Source organism: Stenella coeruleoalba (assembly GCF_951394435.1).
Source record: "Stenella coeruleoalba genome assembly, chromosome: 15".
Classification (NCBI taxonomy): Eukaryota; Metazoa; Chordata; class Mammalia; order Artiodactyla; family Delphinidae; genus Stenella; species Stenella coeruleoalba.
Genome location: NC_137161.1, coordinates 27,252,194 through 27,275,892, shown reverse-complemented (window position 1 = coordinate 27,275,892; position 23,699 = coordinate 27,252,194). Strand labels below are relative to the sequence as shown.

Here is a 23,699-nt window from a genome sequence, read left to right as displayed (position 1 = left end):
GGGTCATCCTTTGCTGGCCCCAGGTCTAAAGCAAAAAAACTAGCAATGAATTGTGTATTTATAGTGTACGTTAAATTTTTTAAATGTGAATAAATGAATTGATATATCCATATGATGAAATACTAAACAATAAAAAGTAATAAACTTGATACGTGCAACAACATGGGTCAATCTTAAAATAATTATGCTGAGTGAATACCAGACAAAAAAGACTACATACATTCCATCCATATAATATTCTAGAAAATGCAAACTAACTAGTGACAGAATGTAGTTAAGCGGTTGTCTGCAAGTGTGAGGTGAGGCGGGGTTCGGGGTAGAAGGGGAAGAGAAGGAAGGATTTCAGAAGTGAAGCAAAGCATGTGACAACAGCATGGAGAACAGAAGGGAGGAAATGGGAATCTACAGTTGTAAGGTCTTTATACTATCCATGAAAGCAGGATATTTGAAGGCAAATTGGTTAATTTAAAATGTGTATTGTAAACCCTAGGGCAATCACAAATCAATCTCCACCTCTTGCCTACTCTCAGTCCCAGGGTCTGGGGACTTTTCTTGGAAATTCTGAGACAAAGACGATTCAGCAATATTTCACAGGGTCAGATGCAGAAAGTATGTGAGAGCTGGGGCTGCCAGAGTCATGAACCCAGGGCCTGTGGGAGAATGCAGTCAACATGAAGAAATGGGCAGCTGAGAGAGAGAGAGAGGGGACGCAGAAGGGCAAGAACTTTTCAGTTACGTGAGCCAGTAAATCTTTTTGCCTGTGCTTTTTTTGGGGGGTGGGGGGGTAAAATTTCCTGTCACTTGCTGTTTAACAAAATACCACAAATTGATTAAAGGCCTATAGGAGAATATCTGCTGCTTTGAATTTCTCCAGGTAAGGCCTGCACCTTCTTTTAAAGCAGAGGTCCCCAACCTTTTTGGCACCAGGGACCGGTTTCATGGAAGACAATTTTTCCACGGACCAGTGGGGAGGGATGGTTTTGGGATGATTCAAGCACATTAAATTTATTGTGCGCTTTATATATTACAGTGTAATAATAGAAATAATAAAATAATTATACAACTCACCATAATGCTGACAGGAGGCAGAGCTCAGGCGGTAATGTGAGCGATGGGGAGCAGCTGTAAATACAGATGAAGCTTCGCTCGCTCACCCACTGATCACCTCCTGCTGTGCGGCCCGCTTCCTAACAGGCCATGGACCAGTACCCGTCCGTGGCCCGAGGGTTGGGGACCCCTGTTTCAAAGGACTTGATCGATTAGGTCCACCCAGGCCAATCTTTCTTTTGACTACAGGGTCAACTGATTTGAGACCTTCATTACCTCTGCAGAATCCTTTCATCTTTGCCGTATAACATCACTGGAATCATGAGACTGAGATCCTGTGATAGTCACAAGACCTGCCCACACTCAAGGGGAGGGAATTAATTAGGCATGTATACCATGGGGTGGGAATCTTAGGGACCATCCTAGAATCCTGCCTGCCAGAGTGACCTAAGATGCCCCCGTGCCCTGTACTCAATCATGAATCTCTTGGTTTCTGGGATTTTCCATGTTCTCCCAGATTTCTAGGTTGCCCTCTGTCTGACCTCTTTTCACTTGGCTTTGCAATTGCCTGGTTACTTGTCTCTTCCCCTTTAGAAGTTGAGCAACTCAACATTTGTCACTCTACGGCCCACCTCATAGCCTAGCGCTGGTTTGGGCCATAAACATTTGTATGGATAAGTGGAGGTGATTCTTATTGGAGATAAGGATTAATCTAGATGACATCAAAGACCACATTCAATGCTAAAAAATTCGTTAATTCACCCTGCTGACTCCATCCAGTCCAAACTCTTTGAATATGGTTTAAGAGGTTCTGTCTAACTTGTCCCTGCACACTTCTCTGCCCTCACTAGTGTCAAAGTTCACTTCGTCTTTCATGCTGTGCTATAAGAACACTAAACCACTTGTAGTTTCTAGACTATGATTTGCTTTCTGTTAGCTTCAAGATGGTGCCTGTGCTATTTTCTCAGACTAGAATGCCCTTCCCTACATCAACTGACCTACATCAATTGACTACAAATGTTCAAAGGAACTTAATTGACTACGTTTATTAATGGTACTGTTACCAACCCAAACTTGGGTCTGCTTGCCTGTGCACAGTAAAGCCAATCTACTGACACCAAGTTGTGGTGAAAGAAAGTGCAGCATTTATTGCAGGGTGCCAAGCAAGAAATCCAGGCAGCTGGTGCTTAAAAGACAAATGCCCTGATGGGTTTCAGGGAAAGGTTTTTAAAGACAGGGTGAGGGAGGGGGGTTGTGCAGTGCTTGATCAGCTCATGGACATTCTTCTGATTGGTTGGTGGTGAGATGATCGGGAGTCAACATCATCAACCTTTTAGTTCCAACTGGTCTATGGACAGCATACAGTTAACTTCTTCCACCTCGTGGGGGTTTCAGTATCTGCAAAACAACTCAAAGGATATGGCTCAATATTATCTACAGCCCTTGAGGAGGAACTAAAGGGCCTTGACTTTGTTCAATGGCTAAACTATTATTATTTTGCCTCATTTGACTGTTTTCCTTTCTTTCTGTATTTTTCTCACTTCTCAGATTAAATTTGTTTTTTGGAACTTGAGGAAGGCCTAGGAGGCTAAAGTTTTTCTACAGACAAGGGGCAGGCAGAGGACATGGTTGGCGGGTTGGGGATGGTGGGGGAGTCTGTCCTGGGAAGGCCCCATAGGGTCCTGCTCAGTTACAGTACCAAAGTGATTGTTAAAATTTACTAGATTTATGAATGGAATTGTAAAATTTGTCAGTTGAAGGAAAAACAAGGTTTGGGGATTTCTAAATTTAATACATTGAGTATTAGTTTTAAAAATCAAATGAACTTCAGAGTAATTTCTGCTCATGAATGCTACCCAGAGGACATAAAAGAGGACTTAAAATGTGATGGTGGACCATGCAACCTGAATGAAACCAAGACGGGCCAGTAGTAATGGGTTCCATGTGCTAGATGCCTCAGAATAAAGAATTGTCATGGTAGGGGTCATCCAGCAACCAGAATCATGGGAGTTTCAGTGAGGGAGGCCTAGCACTGGAGATTTAAGAGGTGGGGCAGTTTCTGGCCACAACGATAGGGGTGTGACCAAGGGAATGAGTGGCCTATTGAAGAGAAAGGACTGTCATTGGAGACGAGGCGGTCAACGACCTGATAAGACAATCGCTCCTTTTGGATGAATGGCCAGTTTTGTATAACTCAAAGGGAATACTGCTTACATAACCGTCTATGTGAACAGCGTCTTTGGCATTGTGCGGTGCACAATCTGCATAACCGTATGCGATGGTTCTGCTAAACCCTGAAGTCACCAAGTACGATGACAGGAGTACCTGTGGGGAATGAGACAGCAGGTAAAATTCTTGGTAAGCAAAAACAGAGTGAACAATTATGGAGTAGTTACTATATGCTTGGTAGTGTTCTGAGCACTTTCCCAAGAACTCTTGTGAGTTCAGTAGTTTTATTATCAGTATCATTTTACAGATAAGAGAAACAAAAGAAATGATAAAATCTGCTCCTAAACACATTTCTTCAAGAGTGCCACGCTCTGCAAATTCAGTTGCAACTAACTCTCCGAGGCGCGCTCCCCGCGCTCTTCCTCTCACCGCTTAGGGCGCCTGCGCGCGGGCCCGGGTGACCGCCGGCTGCCCCCGCCGCCGCCGCCGCCGCCGCCCGTCCGGCGTAGCGGGGTCACGTGCTGGCACGGGGCGGAGCCCGCGCGGGGACGCCTGCGCGCCGCGGGCTGACCAAGCCGAGCTTACCCTGCGGAGCCGGCGCTGGATACCGCGGCCGCTGCCTCGTCTTCTGTCGGCTCCGCCGCCAGCCGGGGCTCGGGCCCGGGCCCGGGCCCCCGGGACATGGCCGTCCGGAGTGCGCAGGATGATGGTCCCACCTCCAGCCGCTGGGACGGCGGCGCGGGGAAGGCAGGTACGGAAGCCGGCCGGGGCGCCGGGAAGCGGCCTGCGAGGACGGCCTGAGGGACAGGGGCGGCCTTAGGGTCAGGGGACAGCAGCCGGAGGAGGGGGCCGGGGGACCCGGGACGACCGCGCGAGGTGCGAGAGAGGAAAAGGCTGAAGACCCGGGTCACGTCTGAAGTGGAAGAGATCCTGGAATTGGGGGTTAGCGGATGCTGAGGGGACCGGAGGAACCCTGGCTGCAGACCCGCACCCCCAGTGGGAAGGACGGGGCGGGCGGGGGCCCCGCGTCCCACCTCGTCGCATCTGGAGAGGAGAATTGGGTCTCCCTGAGAACCGAGGCCAAGCCTCGCCCCCGACCGAGACTGTCCGGCCACGTCCGCAGGCTCCGGGGGCCGCCTCCCTAGTAGTGGTCAGGCCGGTTTCCCAAACTTCATTCATCGGTCGCAGTCTGGAGTGACGCGGTGTCCGTGGACCACATATTTCTTTTAATTACCTCGAAATTCACTCTTTAAAGTGTACAGTTCAGTGGTTCTTAGTACATTTTTACAAGGTGGGGCAACCATCGCACTAATTCCAGAGCCTTTCTAATGCCAAAAAGAAAGGCCATCATTCCCCAGGCCCCATTCTCCACAGCTCCTGGCAACTACCAATCTACTCTGTCTCATCCTGTGCCACCTATTTTAATGTTTAATTGTGTAAAAAACGAGTCTCTCTATTTTTTTATACTGTCTTATACTAATTTCCATGAAATCATGGTTTCGTTGTGCGCTGTTTTCAAATATCTTTTACATACAGTTAATAAATGGAGAAGACTAAGGTAACTTTCCCACTTTTCCATCTTCTGGTGGGTGGTGCCCGTAATAGAACCAACCACATATTCAACCCACGTTTTGATGAAGCACCTGGTTATTCACATTTTGTTTCTCTGGGTTCATTTTGTTATTGCCCTTTTCTCCTATTCTAATGCTGCATGGAAATGGAGCTCATTCCTCGTATTACTCCTCTAGGCCCTTTGGCCTTGTAACCCTTTGCTGATGTTTATATAACATCTGTCCTCATGGCATAATAGTCATTGCCTCAAGTGGTATGGGTCTTGTGACATGATGTAGTGCAGCTGTGCCTAGGTTGCGAGACTTTATCCTTGTTTCCTTGATTTTGCTTCTTTGGATAAGTGGGAGGAATTTAGAGATGAGAGGAGTTTGTTTTTCTGTTTTTCTTGTTTGTTTTTGTTTTGTTTTTAATCATAGGAGAATTGACAAAGTTACTAATACTATTAACTCTCTTTTGCAGAGGTTACGATTAGATTGGTTTACTGTCTAGAATATTTTTCTCCATTTTGGGGGTAGTCTTTCTTCATATGTGCATGTCTTTATTTTTCAGGTAGTTAATGAATCTCTGATAATTTGGGTACTGTTTGTTGAAACTAATTAGTACCTCCAAAAACAGAGTTTCTTTTATTTTGTTTTTAATAGGAACCTTACTCAGAATAAGGTAAGGTTTTCCTCTCCCACTGTATTTCTCTGATACAGATATGAAGTTCAGGCATAAATTTTTTTTTCAACCATAAATTTTTAAGTTAATTTCCAATGTCAACATCAGGAGTTCAAGGGTGGAGCAAGGGGTGTCTGTCTGGGAGGATCTCTTTCTGACTTGCTCTTTCATGGTTTTGATTAAGGCTAGCTCTGCCTTTTAAGTTTAACTTCTGTTTAAAGTCTGTAAAGCTTTCTTGACATGCAAACTTAAACCAAATAATCATTATGGAATTTTATTCTTGCACATAAGATTCATTTATTAAGCGTGTAGATCATTTACCCGATCTAAGTCACTGATGTGTATTTTGCTGGTATGGAAAAACTTTTAGAGGAAGCATAGCTAGTGCTCATTTTTAGCCATTGCCCTTTCCTGTGTATTAAGTTCCCCAAGCCAGATGCTTTTGAAGATACCTGTTGCTCTAACGAAGGAGAAATCTCTACCTGAGTTCCGTAGCCAGAGTAGGGAGAGGTTTGAGACAATAACAGACTCAGCCATCTTTATCTGAGTTGTTAAGAACTACTGTTTCAGTGCTCCTTATTTAAATGATCGTTTTAATAGAGAGCAGGCCAAGTAGTACCAATGTCATTCCTTTTTCCTTTGTTGAATGAATTACTTTTCAGGCAGCAGGGATTTATTTATAGCAGCGTCTTATATTTTGCAGCCGGCTCTAGAATAGTCATTTCATTCTGTCGTGGTTACGAAAGCCAAGACCTTTATTATAAAGAAATTTGGAAGATATCAGCTTTGGAATATATAATACATCTCCCTTATAAGGGGAGCAATTAAAAAATTGGAGAAGAAAGGATTCAAGGGGATTTGAAAATGTGGGCTTTTATCCCAAGCCCAAATATCGCATTCTCAAGTCCAGCAATGTGTCCTACCCCAAAATCCATATGTAAAATTTATCTTAAAATAGTTAGACATTAATTTTAACCTTTTTCCAAGCGTCCCAAGAAAAGCTCTGACTTTCCTCTTTCTGAGGTGAAGAGGATATGATGTGTAAATTAGTTGTGCATTTGAGACTCTGCAGAACCTCTTCTCCCTCATTGTGTAGTCTAGCAGTTGAATTCATCACTTTGTAATTTATACATCTCTAGCTCACTTGAGTTTGCTGTTTTCTCCTCTCTTTTTATGTCACAGTCAAAGCCTGTATGTACGTTAGGTGCAATGAAATATTTGTCTGTGGGTGTGGCACACGTAGGAGTGCCTTCTTCATCTGCCACTAACATTTAATTGCTAGAATATGGGATTGAGAAAGGCGATATTGGGGTCTGAACAGACAGCCACTAAAATCCACAATTGAGCAGCATTCTACTCTGGGAATCACCAATAGCTTTAGAAAAAGGTCAAAGTGCCTACAAATCTATGTAGAGTTTTCTGGTGTGGATATTCTTAACAGTAATATGGGGAAAATAATGCCATTTACTATAGGCCAGTTTTTCCAGAGGAACAGTAGCTAAGCTAAATTATTTGTTCTGTTCCGCTCGTATGTGTTGAGTTCCCACAGAGCATCAGAATCAAGATGATAGCAGTAAATTTTGAAATGCAGGATTTAAGTAGAATCCAAACAGAGTTTTTAGAGAAATAAGTATTGGAGCTGTGGTTTGGGTTCAGAATTAGTTAAAATTTTGGCATATTATTTACCAAAACCTACTGGAAATCCAGCTGATTGCAAACAGTTTTATTTCCTCCAAGATATAAACAGTGATTTTCCTTTTCCCCCAGATTGCTGAATAGCTTAAGTGGAAAGAGGGGTAGGGTGGATATATGTCTTGAAAAATTGAGGAAAATTTTCCATACTCTTAGAAAATAGGTTAACAAGGTTTCTAAATGTCAGCTGTCTCGGTAAATGTTTAGTATTACCATTTAAGTGTTCTTAATTTATGATGTGTAGAAAGTACAAGAGCACTCTAAATTAAAAAAATTTTTTAATATCTGATTTTTTTCTTTGTTGGAAATTAATTCAATTCCTGCACATATTTTGTCTCAGCCTATGTTGTTATATAAAGTCTTTTCTGTTTTCTGTGTCTCAGTGATCCCTCTTTGGGAACATAGAGCCTTCTCTTCCAAAGGATGGCCCTTTGACCCAAAGTAAAATCCCTCCCTGTCTTCCCCTTCAGTGGAGGATAAATCCAGTCCAGACTCTTCTATTAGCTGCATTTACTGCAGTCCTTCCAGCCTCTCTTCCTTTACCTAACACTTCAGCCACTTGGAATTTTTCTGTTTTCAGGGCATGATGTTTCTTTCATGTGACAAGGTCTTTGCACATACTCTCTGGAATGCTCTCCCTTCAGCACACTCTTCCATGTGCAAACTTTTCTTTAAGGAGGTACCACAATATATTCTTGGTGAAGCCTTTCCTGATTGCCTCAGAAGTAGTTATTCTTTCCTCTGGGTTTTCATGATTCTTCATGGTTCTGTTATATCATGTGTAATAATTATGTCGCTCCCTACTGTGAGCCTCTCAAGGGCTGGGAGGGGGTCATATTCATGTTTTTATCCCAGTATGGTGCTTACTACAAGTAGTTGCTCATTAAATGATCGACTGATAAATGAATGGATAGATCAATGGACAGATGGATGGATGGTAAGACATGCCCAAGCCAAGAACTTGAAGCACTTTGTAAATAAACATTTGACTAGTTAGGTGCTGTGCTGACAGGAAATTGAGACTTGATTTTTCGTGATTTCTAGGTAGAGTAACTATTTAATTTAGCATCCAACCTGGGACATTTTTGAGAGTGTGGATGGGAAGAAGAGTTTGCTATGAACAGTTATGCCAGGACTATAGGTGTAAACCAGAAATCTCTCAGACAAACTGGAACAGATGGTCCCCTACTAGGTCACCAAGGAAAATAACAGTCTAGCCAGGAGAACAGGTTTGCCGGGGTGAAAAAGCACCTGGTCCTGTCTGCACCTCCAATTGCACGTTAACTCCAAACCAGTTGGTGCCTCTGTTTATATGGTTTATGTCACAGTTCTCATAGATAGGTAACCAGGGCCATTAGTACCAACTTTCATTTGCGTTAATAATGTGCAGCTTTATCATGGAAACAATTTGTTTGTTTGTTTGTTTTTTGTTTTGTTATCATGGAAACAATTTGTAGACTGTTGCCTCAGAATAGAACAGTACTGAGGAAAGCCGCTTAGTGTCTGTTCTAAAACAGACATCTACCTTCTGATGTTAGTCCCTTCTAAAGCCTAACCTACTTCCACTGTTATTCCTCTCTAAAGCCTAACCTACCTTCCAGTGTTATCTTCCACTTTACATTAACTCCAGTGCCCTGTACCTAGTATATGCTACATAAATACTTATTATTTTTATTTTAAAAATTATTTGTTTATTTATTTTGGCTGCTCTGGGTCTTAGTTACAGCACACGGGATCTTCATTGCAGCATGCGGGATCTTTAGTTGAGGCATGCGGGCTCTTTTAGTTGTATCATGTGGGCTTCTTAGTTGTGGCATGAGGACTCTTAGTTGCAGCATGCGTGCAGGATCTAGTTCCCCGACCAGGGATTGAACCCCATCCCCCTGCATTGGGAGCATGGAGCCTTATCCACTGGACCACCAGGGAAGTCCCCATAAATATTTTTTAATGAGTTCATTTACTGTTAAATGAAAGGGCCTGTGCTTCTGTCTCCACGCCTTTCTTCAGCTCTCCTCCCAGCCTCTCAGAATCCTCCCCTTTCTTTTTAAATTGCACTCTTCAGTAATGCATTCTCAGATTAGCCTGACCCACAGCTGTCTGAACTCTTGGTGTCTGCACATACCTTTTTTGGGCAATTATAGTGCACTGCTTTGTGACATCTCTTTGGTGTTGTCTAGTTTAACTTTTCTTGTGTTTGCTGTTCCTAAAATCAGCCATTCTGGTGAAAACTCTGACAGCCTATTATTACCCCATTATTTTAGATAGAAACATTATAATTTGATGCACATTAACCACAAACTCTCGACCAGTCTCCTAAAAAAGTAATTTAAACACAGCAAAATGCCTGTGTATAAATAAGAGACTACCACATAAGGATATAAGATCCTTAAAACAGTACTTCCTGATCATCAGTAATTAATATGGTTCTTGAGAAACCGTTGCTTTGTATGCAGTATCATGCCTCTCTTACCACTAGCCACACTGGAGACCCAAGTATACCCTTTGACATTCTACTTTTGAAAATATCTCCATGTGATTCTGATGTTTTACCAGTTGTATTAGTGTGTAACCGGAGACTTTTTCCACGTGTGGTTTTGTTTAAAAAAGTAAAATTGAGGACTTCCCTGGTAGCGCAGTGGTTAAGAATTCCCCTGCCAATGCAGGGGACATGGGTTCGAGCCCTGGTCTGGGAAGATCCCGCATGCTGTGGAGCAACTAAGCCCGTATGCCACAACTACTGAGCCCATGTGCCACAACTACTGAAGCCCACGTGCCAGAGCCCATTCTCTGCAACAAGAGAAGCCACTGCAATGAGAAGCCCACACACCGCAATGAAGAGTAGCCCCCGTTCTCCACAACTAGAGAAAACCTGTGGGCAGCAACGAAGATCCAACGCAGCCAAAAATAAATAAATAAATTTATTTTAAAAAGAGAGAGAGAGATGTATGCTCTGTAAAGTTTAGCATTAAGAAAGCACAGTCATTCTATTAGGAAAAACTGTTAGATATATCTGAATGTACTGGGCATTTATTATAATTGTATGTCCTTTTTTGTTACTTATATGGCATATCTCCTTAGTGTTTTGTACACTATGTGCTAGTGAAATATCGGTAGATTGACTTCAAATATACCTACCTTACCTCAAACCAAGCAAGGAGATTGAGCCCTGAAGAGAAAATGTACAAATGCTGAATATGTGCCTAATGCCCTTTTCCCTTCTGTTTTGCAGACTTTAATGCCAAAAGGAAAAAGAAAGTGGCAGAGATCTACCAGGCTCTGAACAGTGATCCCACTGATGTGGCTGCCCTTAGACGTATGGCTATCAGTGAAGGAGGGCTCCTGACTGATGAGATCAGGCGGAAAGTGTGGCCCAAGCTCCTCAATGTCAACACCAATGATCCACCTCCTATATCAGGTAATTAGGGGTGAGGTGCTGTGAAGGGGAGCTTGTCTAGGAGGCAGGGAAAAAGAATGCCAGGGTCTTTGATTTTTATGCTCATTTCAAACCAAGAGTAGATGAGTAAACACCTAAAGCATTTTAGGATATGCTTGAGCCTACTCTGAAAATAAGACCAAACTGGTAAGTAGAATTTTAATAAAAAATGGAATGAGTTTTTATTAGGTAGGTAGGTAGCTAGCTATTACTGGCTAGTTAGGGGAGTTTATTAAAAATGTATATTCTGGGGCTTCCCTGGTGGCACAGTGGTTGAGAGTCTGCCTGCCGATGCAGGGGACACGGGTTCGGGCCCCGGTCCGGGAAGATCCCACATGCGGCGGAGCGGCTGGGCCCGTGAGCCATGGCCACTGAGCCCGCGCGTCAGGAGCCTGTGCTCTGCAACGGAAGAGGCCACAACAGTGAGAGGCCTGCATACAGCAAAAAAAAAAAAAAAAAAATGTGTATTCTGGGAATTCCCTGGTGGTCCAGTGGTTAGGACTCCATGCTTTCACTGCCGAGGGCCCGGGTTCGATCCCTGGTCAGAGAACTAAGATCCCACAAGCTGCACGGCATGGCCAAGAAACAAACAAACAAAAATGTATATTCCAGTTTACATTCACTTAGAAGTGGGTTGTAGGAATATGTATTTTAACAAGAATCCCACCTAATTCTGACACACATGGACCGCATTTTGAGAAACGTGGGGCTATAGGAAGAGGTAATACCTCTACGGTCCTTATAAAAACAAAAAAACTTTTTATGAGGAAATACTAAGACCATTTTGAATTCTAAAATTCTGTAATTCTATGAAAAACTGTTACAGTTGGCCTCTCCAAGTCCAAGGATTCAACCAACCATGGATCAAATATATTCTGTAAAAAAAAAAAAAAAACCTCCAGAAATTTCCGAAAGCAAAACTTGAATTTGCTGTGCTCTCCAACTATTTACATAGCATTTACATTGTATTAGGTTTTTTTTTTTAATTTATTTATATTTAATTTATTTATTTTTGGCCACGTTGGTTCTTCGTTGCTCCACACGGGCTTTCTCTAGTTGCTGCTAGCAGGGACTACTCTGCTATGGTGTGCATGCTTCTCATTGCAGTGGCTTCTCTTGTTGCGGAGAATGGGCTCTAGGCATGTGGGCTTCAGTAGTTGTGGTGCATGGGCTCAGTAGTTGTGGCTCGCGGGCTCTAGAGCACAGGCTCAGTAGTTGTGGCACACGGGCTTAGTTGCTCCATGGCATGTGGGATCTTCCTGGACCAGGGATCAAACCCATGTCCCCTGCATTGGTAGGCGGATTCTTAACCACTGTGCCACCAGGGAAGTCCTGTATTAGGTTTTATAAGTAATCTAGAGGTGATTTAAAATATACGGGAGTTGTAAAACAACTATACCCCAATAAAAAAATAATAATAATTAATTAAAAAGTATATGGGAGGATGTGCATGGGTTATATGCAAATATTAGACCACTTAATACATGGGACTTGAGCATCTGTGGATTTTGGTATCCTTGGGGGTCCTGGAACCAATCCGCCTTGAATACTGAGGGGCAACTGTACTTATTTGCAAGGCCCGTGTAGTAAAAAAAAAAAAAAACTTCCGCAGAATACAAAAGAAAGTACAGCAAAACAGTGAATCCACTTTGTCATTTATTCACTCCACAAAAATTTATTGCTTTCCTGCTATGTTTGGCAAAAGTCCAGGTGCTGGGGATTCTTTCATTCATTTGGCAAGTACTATTTGTGCTCCTAATGTGAGCCAGGTACTAGAGATGATTAAAACAGCCTCTGCTGAAAAAAGTTCACAGTGTTGTGGTACAGCCGAGTAGATGGTATTTTTGTTTTATTTTTTAGTATACCTATTTATTTTATGGGTTTTTAAAATTAATTTATTTATTTATGGCTGCGTCGAGTCTTAGTTGCAGCACGCAGGATCTTTTGTTGCAGCGCTGGTTTCTCCTTCATTGCATCACACAGGCTCTGTTTCAGCATGCAGCCTTCTCTCTAGTTGTGGCGTACAGGTTTTCTCATTCTGGTTGTGGTACGTGGGCTCCAGAGGGTGAGGGCTCTAGTTTGCGGCACTCAGGCTCCCTAGTTGAGGCACGCGGGCTTGGTAGTTGTAGCGTGTGGGCTTAGTTGCCCCACAGCATGTGGGATCTTAGTTCCCCGACCAGGGATCAAACCCACATCCCCTGCACTGGAAGGTGGATTCTTTAACACTGGACCATCAGGGAAGTCCCTGAGTAGATGTTTTTTTGTTTTGTTTTGTTTTGTTTTTGCGGTATGCGGGCCTCTCACTGTTGTGGTCTCTCCCGTTGTGGAGCACAGGCTCCAGACACGCAGGCTCAGTGGCCATGGCTCACGGGCCCAGCTGCTCCGCGGCATGTGGGATCCTCCCGGACCAGGGCACGAACCCGTGTCCCCTGCATCGGCAGGCGGACTCTCAACCACTGCGCCACCAGGGAAGCCTCCTGAGTAGATGTTTTAAGTTGCCCCTTGTTATTATCTTTGGAACCGGGCTGCCTCAGAGCAGTGATCTTTTTGTTGGAAGGAAAAGGCATTGCTGTATTCACACTCTAAATCCTGAGATGGTGTTCCATCAGATTCCAGATTTCCCATATCTTTATAAGATGAAGTCTGTGTATGCAGAAGTATTGTACAGGCTCCTCTAGTAAGTTTTGATTTCGGTTATGAAGGAAATGTACACTTTTATATATATAACAGCTAGAGACTGCCTCCTTACTTTCAGTTGGGCTTAACAACTGAACACAAGTACTGTCTCCTGCTTGCAGTGTCTTAGTTTTAGAATTGCAGGGTCAAGAGAGGTTAGGTTCTTTTTTATGTGAGTTTATCTTAATACTCCTTTCTGAACAGCTCAGTGTTCCCTAGACTTTACAGATGTTAGAGTTTTTCCAGTGGTCTGTGGTTTCCACAATCATGATCTTATTTGATCCTTACAGTAATCTGAGAGGTACACACGGAAGGGAGTAATCCCCATTGTACAGATGTGGGCTTTGAAATTCAGAGCAACTCCCGGTGACACACAGTAGCAGCCTGCATGCAACTCCTGGCCTCCTGACTTCTCTGCTGCTCTTTGCACCCTGTAGCCTCCTGGATAATCTGTGTTCCCTCCTCTTATGGTCATCATGACTTGCGTGAAACAGCGTGTTTGGAACTAAACCAGGGATTCCTCTCCAAATGTTGTATCTTGAGTCATGTCCCCTTCAAGAAAAGCCCGAGTATGTCTTTCAGGCCTTTTATGTCATGCCAGGATGTTTTGCTCCTGATGTGGCTTCCCAGAGGTTCTTGCAATAACATGTTCTTTTTCCTTCAATAGGGAACGACCTACGACAGATGAGCAAGGACTACCAACAAGTGCTCCTGGATGTCAGGCGGTCTTTACGGAGGTTCCCTCCTGGTGAGACGTGCTCTCGGTCTTCCTGGGTCGGGGGTGGCGGGGTGGCTTCTGTCCCAGTTGCACTTACTTTCTTGTGTTGGTGCTTGCTTGTCCCAGGAAGCTTCCATCCCAGCACAGAGCGTGACCGCATGCAGGACCCTACCTCCTCAGGGACCCATTGTGCTCCTCATCTGCCGCGTCATTCTTTCACTGTCTCAGTCAGTTCAGAACCGCACTGTGAAGGCCTGAGCCTAAAATAATGTCTTTTGGCCTAGAGGTGGTAGATGAGAGAAGAGGGTTTTTCCCCCTTCAGAGCCTTAGAGGAGACTTTATAGGGATTGCTAGAGCCATCGGTCTGGCTTTAAAGAGCCGATTGGTTTGGAAGTGGTCACTATAACAAGAACTATTAATATCTTCATTTATACATAGCGGTATCTTGCATATACGTATATTGGGGCCCTTGGACTGGAAGGAAGGCCAATCACTACATGTTTAAAGAGTCTGTTCCTAAAATTGTCTCCCCATTCCCAGGAATAATGAGAAGAATAACCATTGTCTCCAGTTTCACCATGAAGGAAACTGGCCAGCAAACCTCATCTATTTCTCTTCCTTTGGCAACTCCACCTTAGGTCCATGAAGAGAGGAGAATTGCTGGAGGGAACAAGAACCTCTAAACCCATTTTCTCACTCTTCAGAACCCATGCTCTGGCATTGGATTTTGTCTGTTAAAGGGCCTCTTTCCTGCTTGCACCCTTGGTTCCTGGAAAGGCTCTTTTCCTATCCTGCTGGTCTTGAGGAGACCACATAGACAGATGCATTCCATATTTTTCCCTAGGTAACCTGTTTTTCCTCTGAGCCCTTTATTCCTCTTCCACTTATGTAACATCAGTCTATGATATTATTCTTGTAGGCTGAACTTTCCATGTGGTTTCATATTTTTTTACATTCACGTTCTTCTGAGCTTAGCTGACCTCTTTTATACTGAAAATTCAAATAAGGTTTACTTTTTTTCTCTCGCTACTTTCATTACTTTACCTATCCATAGTAGTTGGTTTACTCCATGTTCTTTTTTATCTTTTAGAGTGTGCCTTTTTGAGAAGGGGTAGGTAGAAACGGGCAAGAGATGAGCTTCACTCTCACCTAAAAACCTTTGTTCGGTTTAGTCTGGGCTCTTGTATTAGCTGTTTTCTCTCGTAAGATCTGTTTTTGACTGGAAAACCTAATGGTGTAGGAAAGCTGTGCTGTGTGCCGTTCTTCTAAAACAGGTCATGAGGCCAAGGGTTGGCATTTTTATACTAAAAGCCAGATGAGCCGAGGAGCCACACTGACCGCTGCCAGAACTAGGCGCGCGCGCGCCAGGTCTCCCGAGACAGCCTTTCTGTTTCCAGCTGCGTCTTTGGATCAAGGACATCAGTACTTCCTGTGATATTTAGTTTGTTTCTGAGGGCAACATGCATCTCTTACATTTTTTTGTTTTTATATAATTTCATACCTACAGAAAAGTTGCAAAAGTAGGACAAGGAATTCCCCAGGTGGCTTTTACACAGATTTTCTTATATGTCAACCTTTTACTATATTTACCTTAGTATTGCTTTCTCTCTCTCCTTTGTGGTACACACACGCAAATTTTTTTCTGAACTATTAAGAATAAATTACACACATGGTGCCCCTTTATCCCTAAATATTTCAGGGTATATTTTTTTAAAACACGGCTCTTATTACATAATCACACTTAAAATCAGTATCACATTGACAGTATTTACTGCTAATACAGATTTTATTCAGATTTCACCATTTATTCCAATAATGTTCTTTATAGGAAAAGGAGATACAAATTCATGCATTTTCCATTCAGTCTTCATATCTCTTTAGCTTCCTTTATTCTGGAATAGTCCCTTTGTATTTTATGACAGGCCAGTTATTTTATAAAATCTCTCTCAGTTTCGGTTTATCTGGTGTTTCCTCCTTTTAAGGTTCAGGTGATGAACTCTTGATAGGAATTCCACCAAAGTGGTGCTGAGTTTTCCCTGCAGCACATCGGGAGGCACGTGCTGTCCACTAGTCACACTGTTGGTAGCATGACCTGTGGTGACCCGGGTTTTAAGATGGTGTTGGTTGGGTTCCCCCACTGTAAGGTAGCCAGTCTGTGGCTCTTTCCTACATGTCAGGCAGTATCAACAGTGTGTGTATCTTGAATGTGTTGCCAGATTGTTGTAATTAATTTTCTTTTATTAAACACTTTCTCTGCTAATCCACTGCTGACCGTCTTCCTAACCTCTGTGTTACTAGGCTGCTTGCCATGTTCAAGTGCATCTCCCCTGCCCTCCCCTCCCCAGGCATGCCAGAAGAACAGAGAGAAGGGCTCCAAGAAGAACTGATCGACATCATCCTCCTCATCTTGGAGCGCAACCCTCAGCTGCACTACTACCAGGGCTACCACGACATCGTGGTCACATTTTTGCTGGTGGTAGGCGAGAAGCTGGCAACGTCCCTGGTAGAAAAATTGTCTACCCATCACCTCAGGTACCAGCACAAAGCAGCATAAGAGGATGGGTATCACTCCTCAAGTCCCCCTGGGGATAACTCCTCAGCCCATTTCCTAGTCAGTGTTTTCAGTGGTTTGAACCCCACTCCACCTTACTGCCCCCAAACCCTGATCCCAGTATTTGGTCTGACCGAGCTCATTGAATTGTCTCCTTCTAGGGATTTCATGGATCCAACAATGGACAACACCAAGCATATACTAAACTATCTGATGCCCATCATTGACCAGGTGAATCCAGACCTCCATGACTTCATGCAGAGGTATATATGTGTCTACATTTATGTGTGTACGTACACACACACCCCTCTTCAGCTTTCTCCTAGCCTTTGTTTATTCTTCACAAGTGTAGCTCAGTTGCATCATCATCTTATGTCGATTAGTGTTACGTTCTTCCGAGTTGTCCTTTCCAGTCATCAGCAGTCTGGATAATTCAGTTCTGTGCACAGTCTTGGAACACTCTTTGGGTGCTGTGCCTCTTGGGGGGATAGAAGAGAGGTCACAGCCCATGCCCTTGAGGAGCTTACCTCTAGTGGAGGGAGGTGGACAAGGTAAGTACGCCAAGGTAGACTTTGAGGTTACTGCTGCAACAGAAGTACAGAGTTCTGTAGGATCCAGAGGCGAGAAAGGCAAGGCCATCTGTGGGTTGCTTTATTCACCACATACCAAGGAGAAGAAATACACTTTGCAGTTCTCATATGATTTTTCTCTTCTGTTTAGTTGGAAATGTGTCCTTGGCCAATGCCTGCCTCTCTTTAAAAAAGAAAAAAAAAAGGCTGTGTCTTAAGGTGTTTCAGTCACCTCATGTTAACTGTAAAATTAATACAGTTGTGTTTTCAAGCCTGAGAATATGTGCCTGTGCCCCCCCAAAGGATGGACTTTCTCAGAAGGAAAATGGTGGTGTAGTTCTCTGAAAACAGCTAATTCTTGTTGCTTTAGTTGACGTTTGTTGGCCATTAGGAGAGCACCCAGGGAGATAAGGCCACCAGGACCCTATTGTGGTATTAGTGTCATGATGTTGGGTATATTGTAAGGACTTTCTGTGTTGTGAGGAGAAGATGCTGAATTTGTAGGTGGCTGAATTTTCCAAAAAGCATGTTTCTCAAATGCTTTCTTCACACAGCACTGAGGACAAAGAAGGCCCAGGGAGGGGGAAGGGATGACTCAGCAGGGAACCTAACATCTGGACTTCCTTGCTCCTAGTGCCGAGGTGGGGACCATCTTTGCGCTCAGCTGGCTCATCACCTGGTTTGGGCACGTCCTGTCTGACTTCAGGCACGTCGTGCGGTTATACGACTTCTTCCTGGCCTGCCACCCACTGATGCCCATTTACTTTGCAGCTGTGGTAGGTATAGACCATGAGCCAGCAGCTTGGTGTGCATCCTCAAATCCAGCGTGATCACGTTCCCTAAAGGGAAACCTGGTGATTATGGAGACGCCAAAGACAGCACTTCCCCAGGCTGGCGTCTCTGGACACTGTTCTGTGGAATGTTAATGGGAGAGTCATGGGAGAAACAAATGTTCTGTGTGACAGTAAGTTTGGGAGCTGCTAGTTGAACAGAATGGTTAGGTTTGTTTACCGCGTGATTCTTCTGAACCTTTCAGATGCTCGTGGGCGTTGTGAATTATCAGGGTTTCTGTTGACAACTCCTGGAGCTCGTACAACCCCAACTCCGGGTTTAAGAAAAGCAGAAGTGTGGCATTATGATAGAAAGTTGAGATGGCTTTTAGTCGGGGTTGAGGGGCCCCAGTTATCAGAGGGGCCTGAACCATCCGGCGTGAGGGTGGAGGTGGGCACTCACAGCACTCTTCATTGTCCTTTAAAGAGAGCAAGACCATTCTTTCTGCTGTTTTGAACCATTTCTTCTGTGCTGGAGCTAGGAATCTCCAGTAATCCTTCTTCTTTCCTTCCTCCTAAAAGAACCTCCTTCATTTAATTGGTCAGCCTTTCACGTCATGGGGTGGAAGTTTGCCTCAGCAGGAAGGGTTTGCCCAGTGGGAAAAGTGCTCAGATGTGTACATCATTATTTCCTAGATGAATACAAGAATTTGCTGAACCTTTGGGGTGAGCCCTGTTTGGTACCAATTGAAATTCACCTCTAAGGAGAATGGAATGAAGTGGCCAAGGCCCTGTATGTTCTGGTCTCTGATGCAAGGCCTTGCTCCCCACAGATCGTGTTGTATCGAGAGCAGGAAGTCCTGGATTGTGACTGCGACATGGCCTCAGTCCACCACCTGTTGTCCCAGATCCCTCAGGACCTGCCCTATGAGACACTGATCAGTAGAGCAGGAGACCTCTTTGTTCAGTTCCCCCCGTCCGAACTTGCTCGGGAGGCAGCTGCCCAACAGCAAGCTGAGAAGTGAGTGGGGCCATGGCACCGGTTGAACAGGGGTGTTCGTTAGTGAGCAGAAATGATGGAAGACTGTGTCTGGTGGGGACGGGGCTGGGAGTGGTGTTTCCAGAGACCTATGCTTATGCTAGTGGAATCCCCACTTGAGACTTCATGGGTCTTTATAAGAAGAATTTTCTGAGCAATGGATGTCTCTGCCCTCAGCCTATTTAATCTAGTTTTTTCCCTCCTTCTCTCATCCCATTCCCTTCTGTCTCCTTCTCCTCTGCAGAACGGCAGCCTCTACCTTCAAAGACTTTGAGCTGGCATCAGCCCAGCAGAGGCCTGACATGGTACTTCGGCAGCGGTTTCGGGGACTTCTGCGGCCTGAGGAGCGAACAAAAGATGTCCTGACCAAACCAAGGACCAACCGCTTTGTGAAGCTGGCAGTGATGGGACTGACGGTGGCACTTGGAGCAGCCGCTCTGGCTGTGGTGAAAAGTGCCCTGGAGTGGGCCCCAAAGTTTCAGCTGCAGCTGTTTCCCTAAATGCCTGAGAAGACACTTCCTCTTACATGACATCAAGGTCTCACCCTTCCATGGACAGATTGGGAGGGGGTGGAATTTCCTTTATTAAAAGGGTTTCTGTCAAGGGTTTTCTATTTCTGCACCCTTCCCCCCGTCCGTGGATGCCTTTGCCTCAGAGGCCGGTAGCAGAGCCTGCGTGACGCTGGGCACTCGGGTCCTGAGCACAGAACTCTTTCTGCCTCACAGTGGGCTTCTGAGTGGGCTCTCTGCTGCCCCCTCTTGTGTTGAGGGAAGTGGGTTTCTGCAGCTCCCGGCTGCCTTAGGAACCCGCTGGGCCTGGTCACTGGGGAGCATCTTGGCTGCTCGTAGTAAGCTGGACCACTGAATGCCCTCCTGGCAGCTCCTCCCGTTCTGACTGCTTCAGCCAGACAAAGAAGGACGAAGCTGCTGCTAAAGAAGTCAGACCTTGGAATGAAGGCGAAGGGGCAGAGAAGGCCAGCCTGGGAGCAAGATTGGCCCCCTTTTAAGAACAGCTCCATTAGCTGGTCAGAAATCTAAGAGACACATGTGAACTAGGTTACTAGGTAAATCCTACCTATTTTCAGGCTAGAAATCACTTGGGCATTTCCAGTCAAACAGGAAGGAATGTTACATTTTAGGGCGCAGACATAGGCTGGTTTTTGCCTGCCTTTTTTTTTTTTTCTCCTTATTCTCTTCCACAAGCCACATGACAATGCATATAAAAGACACTTTTACTACTATTTTTAGAATTACATACACCCAACATGTAAAGTACCCTCACTTTTAAAGTAATAGTTCCTTCATGGAAAAAAAAAATCGTTCTCGTCAGAAGGATAAGCTTCTAAAACCCTGCAGTTTCCTTTCTACTCAATTATTTAACATTTCACTTTAGTCAGAGTTGCTATTTGTAAGCAGCCCCACACTTCCGTAGTGCCCTCTTCTTCTCCAGCTCCCCTTCTTTCCCTCCTGTTTTCCTCCAGTCACCCTTCTACTCCCAAATAGGCATCCACTCACAACCTTGGCTTTGTTTTTTGGGTTTAACTTATCTCCTCAGCTGCTGGTCTCTCCTTCCTGGTAGGAAATGTCACTGGGAACTCGTCCGCACCCAGAAGGGGACAAGCTGCATCCTGAAGCGTGTGGCGGGAGCCTGGGACAGCCAGCTCGAGGCTTCCTAAGGACTCTCCAGGTCTCAAGAACAAGGTGGATATTCACTTCCTCTGGTACAGCTTTTCCTATAAGCGAAGCCAGGTTTGTTTTAGATTAACTGTGGCTTGAAAAAAAGTGCCTTTTGCTGCTCTGAAGAACTGGGGTGTCTAGTGTGAAGCAGCCGTGTATTTTTATTTTCCTGGTCTGTCGCAGGCACTGTTCTCTCTTGGCAGGTGTTTTCTTAGAGTAAACATGCCAGAAGCACTCCACCCCACCCCACCCAGCCCTCCACGTCCTCCCCGTATGCCCACGGTGTGCAGAGCGGTTAGGAGAGGCATCTGTCCACACTGAGTTCACTAAGCACTTTACAACCAAAACAAGCTCGAAGTGGCAGGTCATTCTCATAGCAGGAGTCCCACCTGGGGTTAGCGTGATGTGGATGGATGAGTCTAGAAAGTGGTAGATTTATCAAGACAAAGGAAAGTCTTCCAGGATCCAGATGACGTGACAGAAGTTCCCAGTCTTCTCCCGCAACAAATTTGTCCTCTTGTCATCTTTCCAAATGGGCAGCATCGGCCCCTCCTGCCACAGGCCCTTGGACCTGTCTGTAAATACTGAAGGAATTGATGGGGAAGAGGAAGGGAGGTGCATGTGATCAGGGTCCCAAGGCCATGGCTTTTTGGATCCCAGGAAGCAGGTGGCATTGACTTTTGTTGTGGCCTAGGAAGGAGGAAGTTCATTTGCTTTATAGCTTTTCTGACATCAGGATTATCCCCTGCCAATGAGAAGAAAGCATTATCTTTTTACCTTCAAGTGGTTTACTATTCTGTAAGGAATATGTGTAAATATTTTGTACAGAGCCCTGTATGAAATAAACAGCCATATGTGGCTACTGATCGCTTCTGTCATTCTTTCCTTGTTGGAGTGGCTTTAGCTTTAGACATCTGGCCTTGATGCTCCCTCCCTTCCACCCCTGACCTGGAGATGTGCTGTATCTGTGGACTCCTGGTTGGCCTTGACTTGCCCGGAGAGCTTGGACAGTACCTGCAGTCCTGTTTCTGTTTTTCCCGAGGCAAGAACCCACGTTGCCTGGGTCCACTGTTTCCTTGGCCCAGAGGGGAGACGTAAGGGGGCTGAAGGCTGAGCAGGCATCACTCAGCTCCCCGACCGTGTCCCATCACCGTAGGCCAGCTGCCCATGCTGTCCTTTGATTTGACTTGTGGAGGACACAGGGCTGGCCAGGACACCGCCCTGCCTCTGGGACCTCACCAGAGAACTGCATTGAAGGAGCAATTGGTTTTCAGTGGCAGTTTCATAGTTGATTGAATGTAAAGAGAATTTTGATAAATAGAAAACTGAAGGAAGGGTATGTGTGGTGAAATAAATATTTGGGTTTTGTCCCCACTTCCCCTGAAACCCTTAGAATTTTCTGAGTGATAGGAGTGTCTTTTGTTCATAATGATTTCCTTTTGATCCCACCTGAGTTTATGCTAATGAAGTGACTTAAGGTGGGACCCCTGGATGGCACAGGTCACCGGAAAGACCAAGTGATTAGAGCGTGAGAACTTTGAGCCCCACCACTGACCTCCTGGGAGGGGAGGGGAGGCTGGACATTGAGCACTGCCAAAACTCTTGATTCAGAGATCGGGAGAGCCGCTGGGTTGGCACACACATCAAGGTGCTGGGAGGGTGGCATGGCCCGAGAGGGCTTGGGAACACTGCACCCTCTTCCCCCCCGTTCCTTGCCCTATTCATCTCTTTTATTTGGCTGTTCCTGAGTTGTGTCCTTTATAATAAATCAGTACATGTAAGTAAAGTGTTCTCTTGAGTTCTGTCAGTACTTATAGCAAATTACTGAAACTGAGAGGGTTTTGTAGAAACCACTGAACTTGTAGTTGGCCAGGCAGAAGTGTGAGTAGTCTGGGCACCGCATTTGCAGCTGGGTCTGAAGTGGGACAGTCTTGTGGGATTGAGCCTTTTAACTTGTGGCATCAGATGCTAATTCCAGGTAGTTAGTGTCAGAACTGAATTGAATTGTTGGACACTCAGTTGGTGTTGGAAATCAGAGAAGTGGTGTCAGAAAATACTGCACAACACGCAAGGCTGAGGGGAAATTAGTGTAAAAATAATAGCTGAAGGGCTTCCCTGGTGGCGCAGTGGTTGGGGGTCTGCCTGCTGATGCAGGGGACACGGGTTCGTGCCCTGGTCTGGGAGGATCCCGTGTGCTGCAGAGCGGCTGGGCCCGTGAGCCATGGCCGCTGAGCCTGCGCGTCCAGAGCCTGTGCTCCGCAACGGAAGAGGCCACAACAGTGAGAGGCCCGCGTACCTCAAAAAAAAAAAAAAAAAAAAAAAGCTGAATAACAAGTGTGGGTGTTTTGTAGAAAGATGGAGTGGGCAATGGCAATGGAAGGGTACTTGGGGGTCAGGCCAGGGAGAGCTTTGAGCTCTGTGGAAGGGAGTTGGGACTCTGTAGGCAATTTGGGGGATGAGGATGGGCCATGACCAAAACTGGGTTTGGAGAGAGTTCCTGGTGACATGATGGCAAGTGTGTTCCTTCCTGGTTATATGAGCTTCTTCAAGTCACTACATCTCTAGAACTCACTGTCAATGACAGTAAAATAGGGATGGTCCCATCCCACATGGACGCTTTAATGAACTGATGTTTGTGAAAATGCTTTACAAACTGAAGTTGTGCAAGTGTTTTGATTCCATTTCAGGGAACATTAATGGATCAATAAATGCCTTAAGCCAGCCCTGCACTTGGGCCCGGGGAGCTCATCCCCGGATTAAGTGGTGACTGAAAGGAAGAATAGGCCAGAGGCTTTTGCCAAATCCAACTGAAAGGTGATGGGGCCTGCGGCTCAGCCTGCTTGCTTGCTTCCTTTTGCTGCTGGTGACCCCCCGCTGCCTTTTCCTCACAAAGGCCCTTTACTTGCTAGTTGCCTTTTCTGCAGATTTACATTTGGTTGGAATTTGCCAAGCAGCTTTTTTTTTTTTTTTTTTTTTTTGCGGTACGCGGGCCTCTCACTGTTGTGGCCTCTCCTGCAGCGGAACACAGGCTCCGGACGCGCAGGCTTAGTGGCCATGGCTCACGGGCCCAGCCGCTCCGCGGCATGTGGGATCCTCCCGGACCGGGGCACAAACCCGTGTCCCCTGC

At 45.2% G+C, this 23,699-nt stretch overlaps 1 protein-coding gene across 2 annotated transcripts; it reads left to right on the top strand.

Moving 5' to 3' along the window:
• The first annotated feature begins 3,735 nt into the window (after positions 1-3,735).
• TBC1D20 (TBC1 domain family member 20) lies at positions 3,736-20,858 on the top strand. 2 transcript variants are annotated; one of them, XR_013831567.1, is made up of 9 exons: positions 3,736-3,967; positions 10,370-10,555; positions 13,917-13,997; positions 16,313-16,499; positions 16,680-16,781; positions 17,722-17,863; positions 18,691-18,878; positions 19,141-19,959; positions 20,475-20,858. XR_013831567.1 is itself a non-coding variant. In XM_079944760.1 (8 exons), exons 1-8 carry the CDS (start codon positions 3,898-3,900, stop codon positions 19,394-19,396), a joined length of 1,212 nt encoding a protein of 403 aa, XP_079800886.1. In that variant the 5' UTR covers positions 3,736-3,897; the 3' UTR covers positions 19,397-20,858. The 2 variants fall into 2 exon arrangements, 1 of the variants encoding a protein (XP_079800886.1); XM_079944760.1 differs by having other exon boundaries at positions 19,141-20,858.
• Positions 20,859-23,699: the final 2,841 nt, after the last annotated feature.

What these genes read in the sequence shown, in the direction of transcription:
- TBC1D20 (XM_079944760.1), top strand. Translation starts at nt 3,898, where the DNA reads ATGGCCGTCCGGAGTGCGCAGGATGATGGTCCCACCTCCAGCCGCTGG. An exon ending in TTTACGGAGGTTCCCTCCTG is followed by an intron (nt 13,998 to 16,312) that starts GTGAGACGTGCT and finishes TCCCCTCCCCAG; the next exon opens with GCATGCCAGAAGAACAGAGA. An exon ending in CTCCATGACTTCATGCAGAG is followed by an intron (nt 16,782 to 17,721) that starts GTATATATGTGT and finishes CCTTGCTCCTAG; the next exon opens with TGCCGAGGTGGGGACCATCT.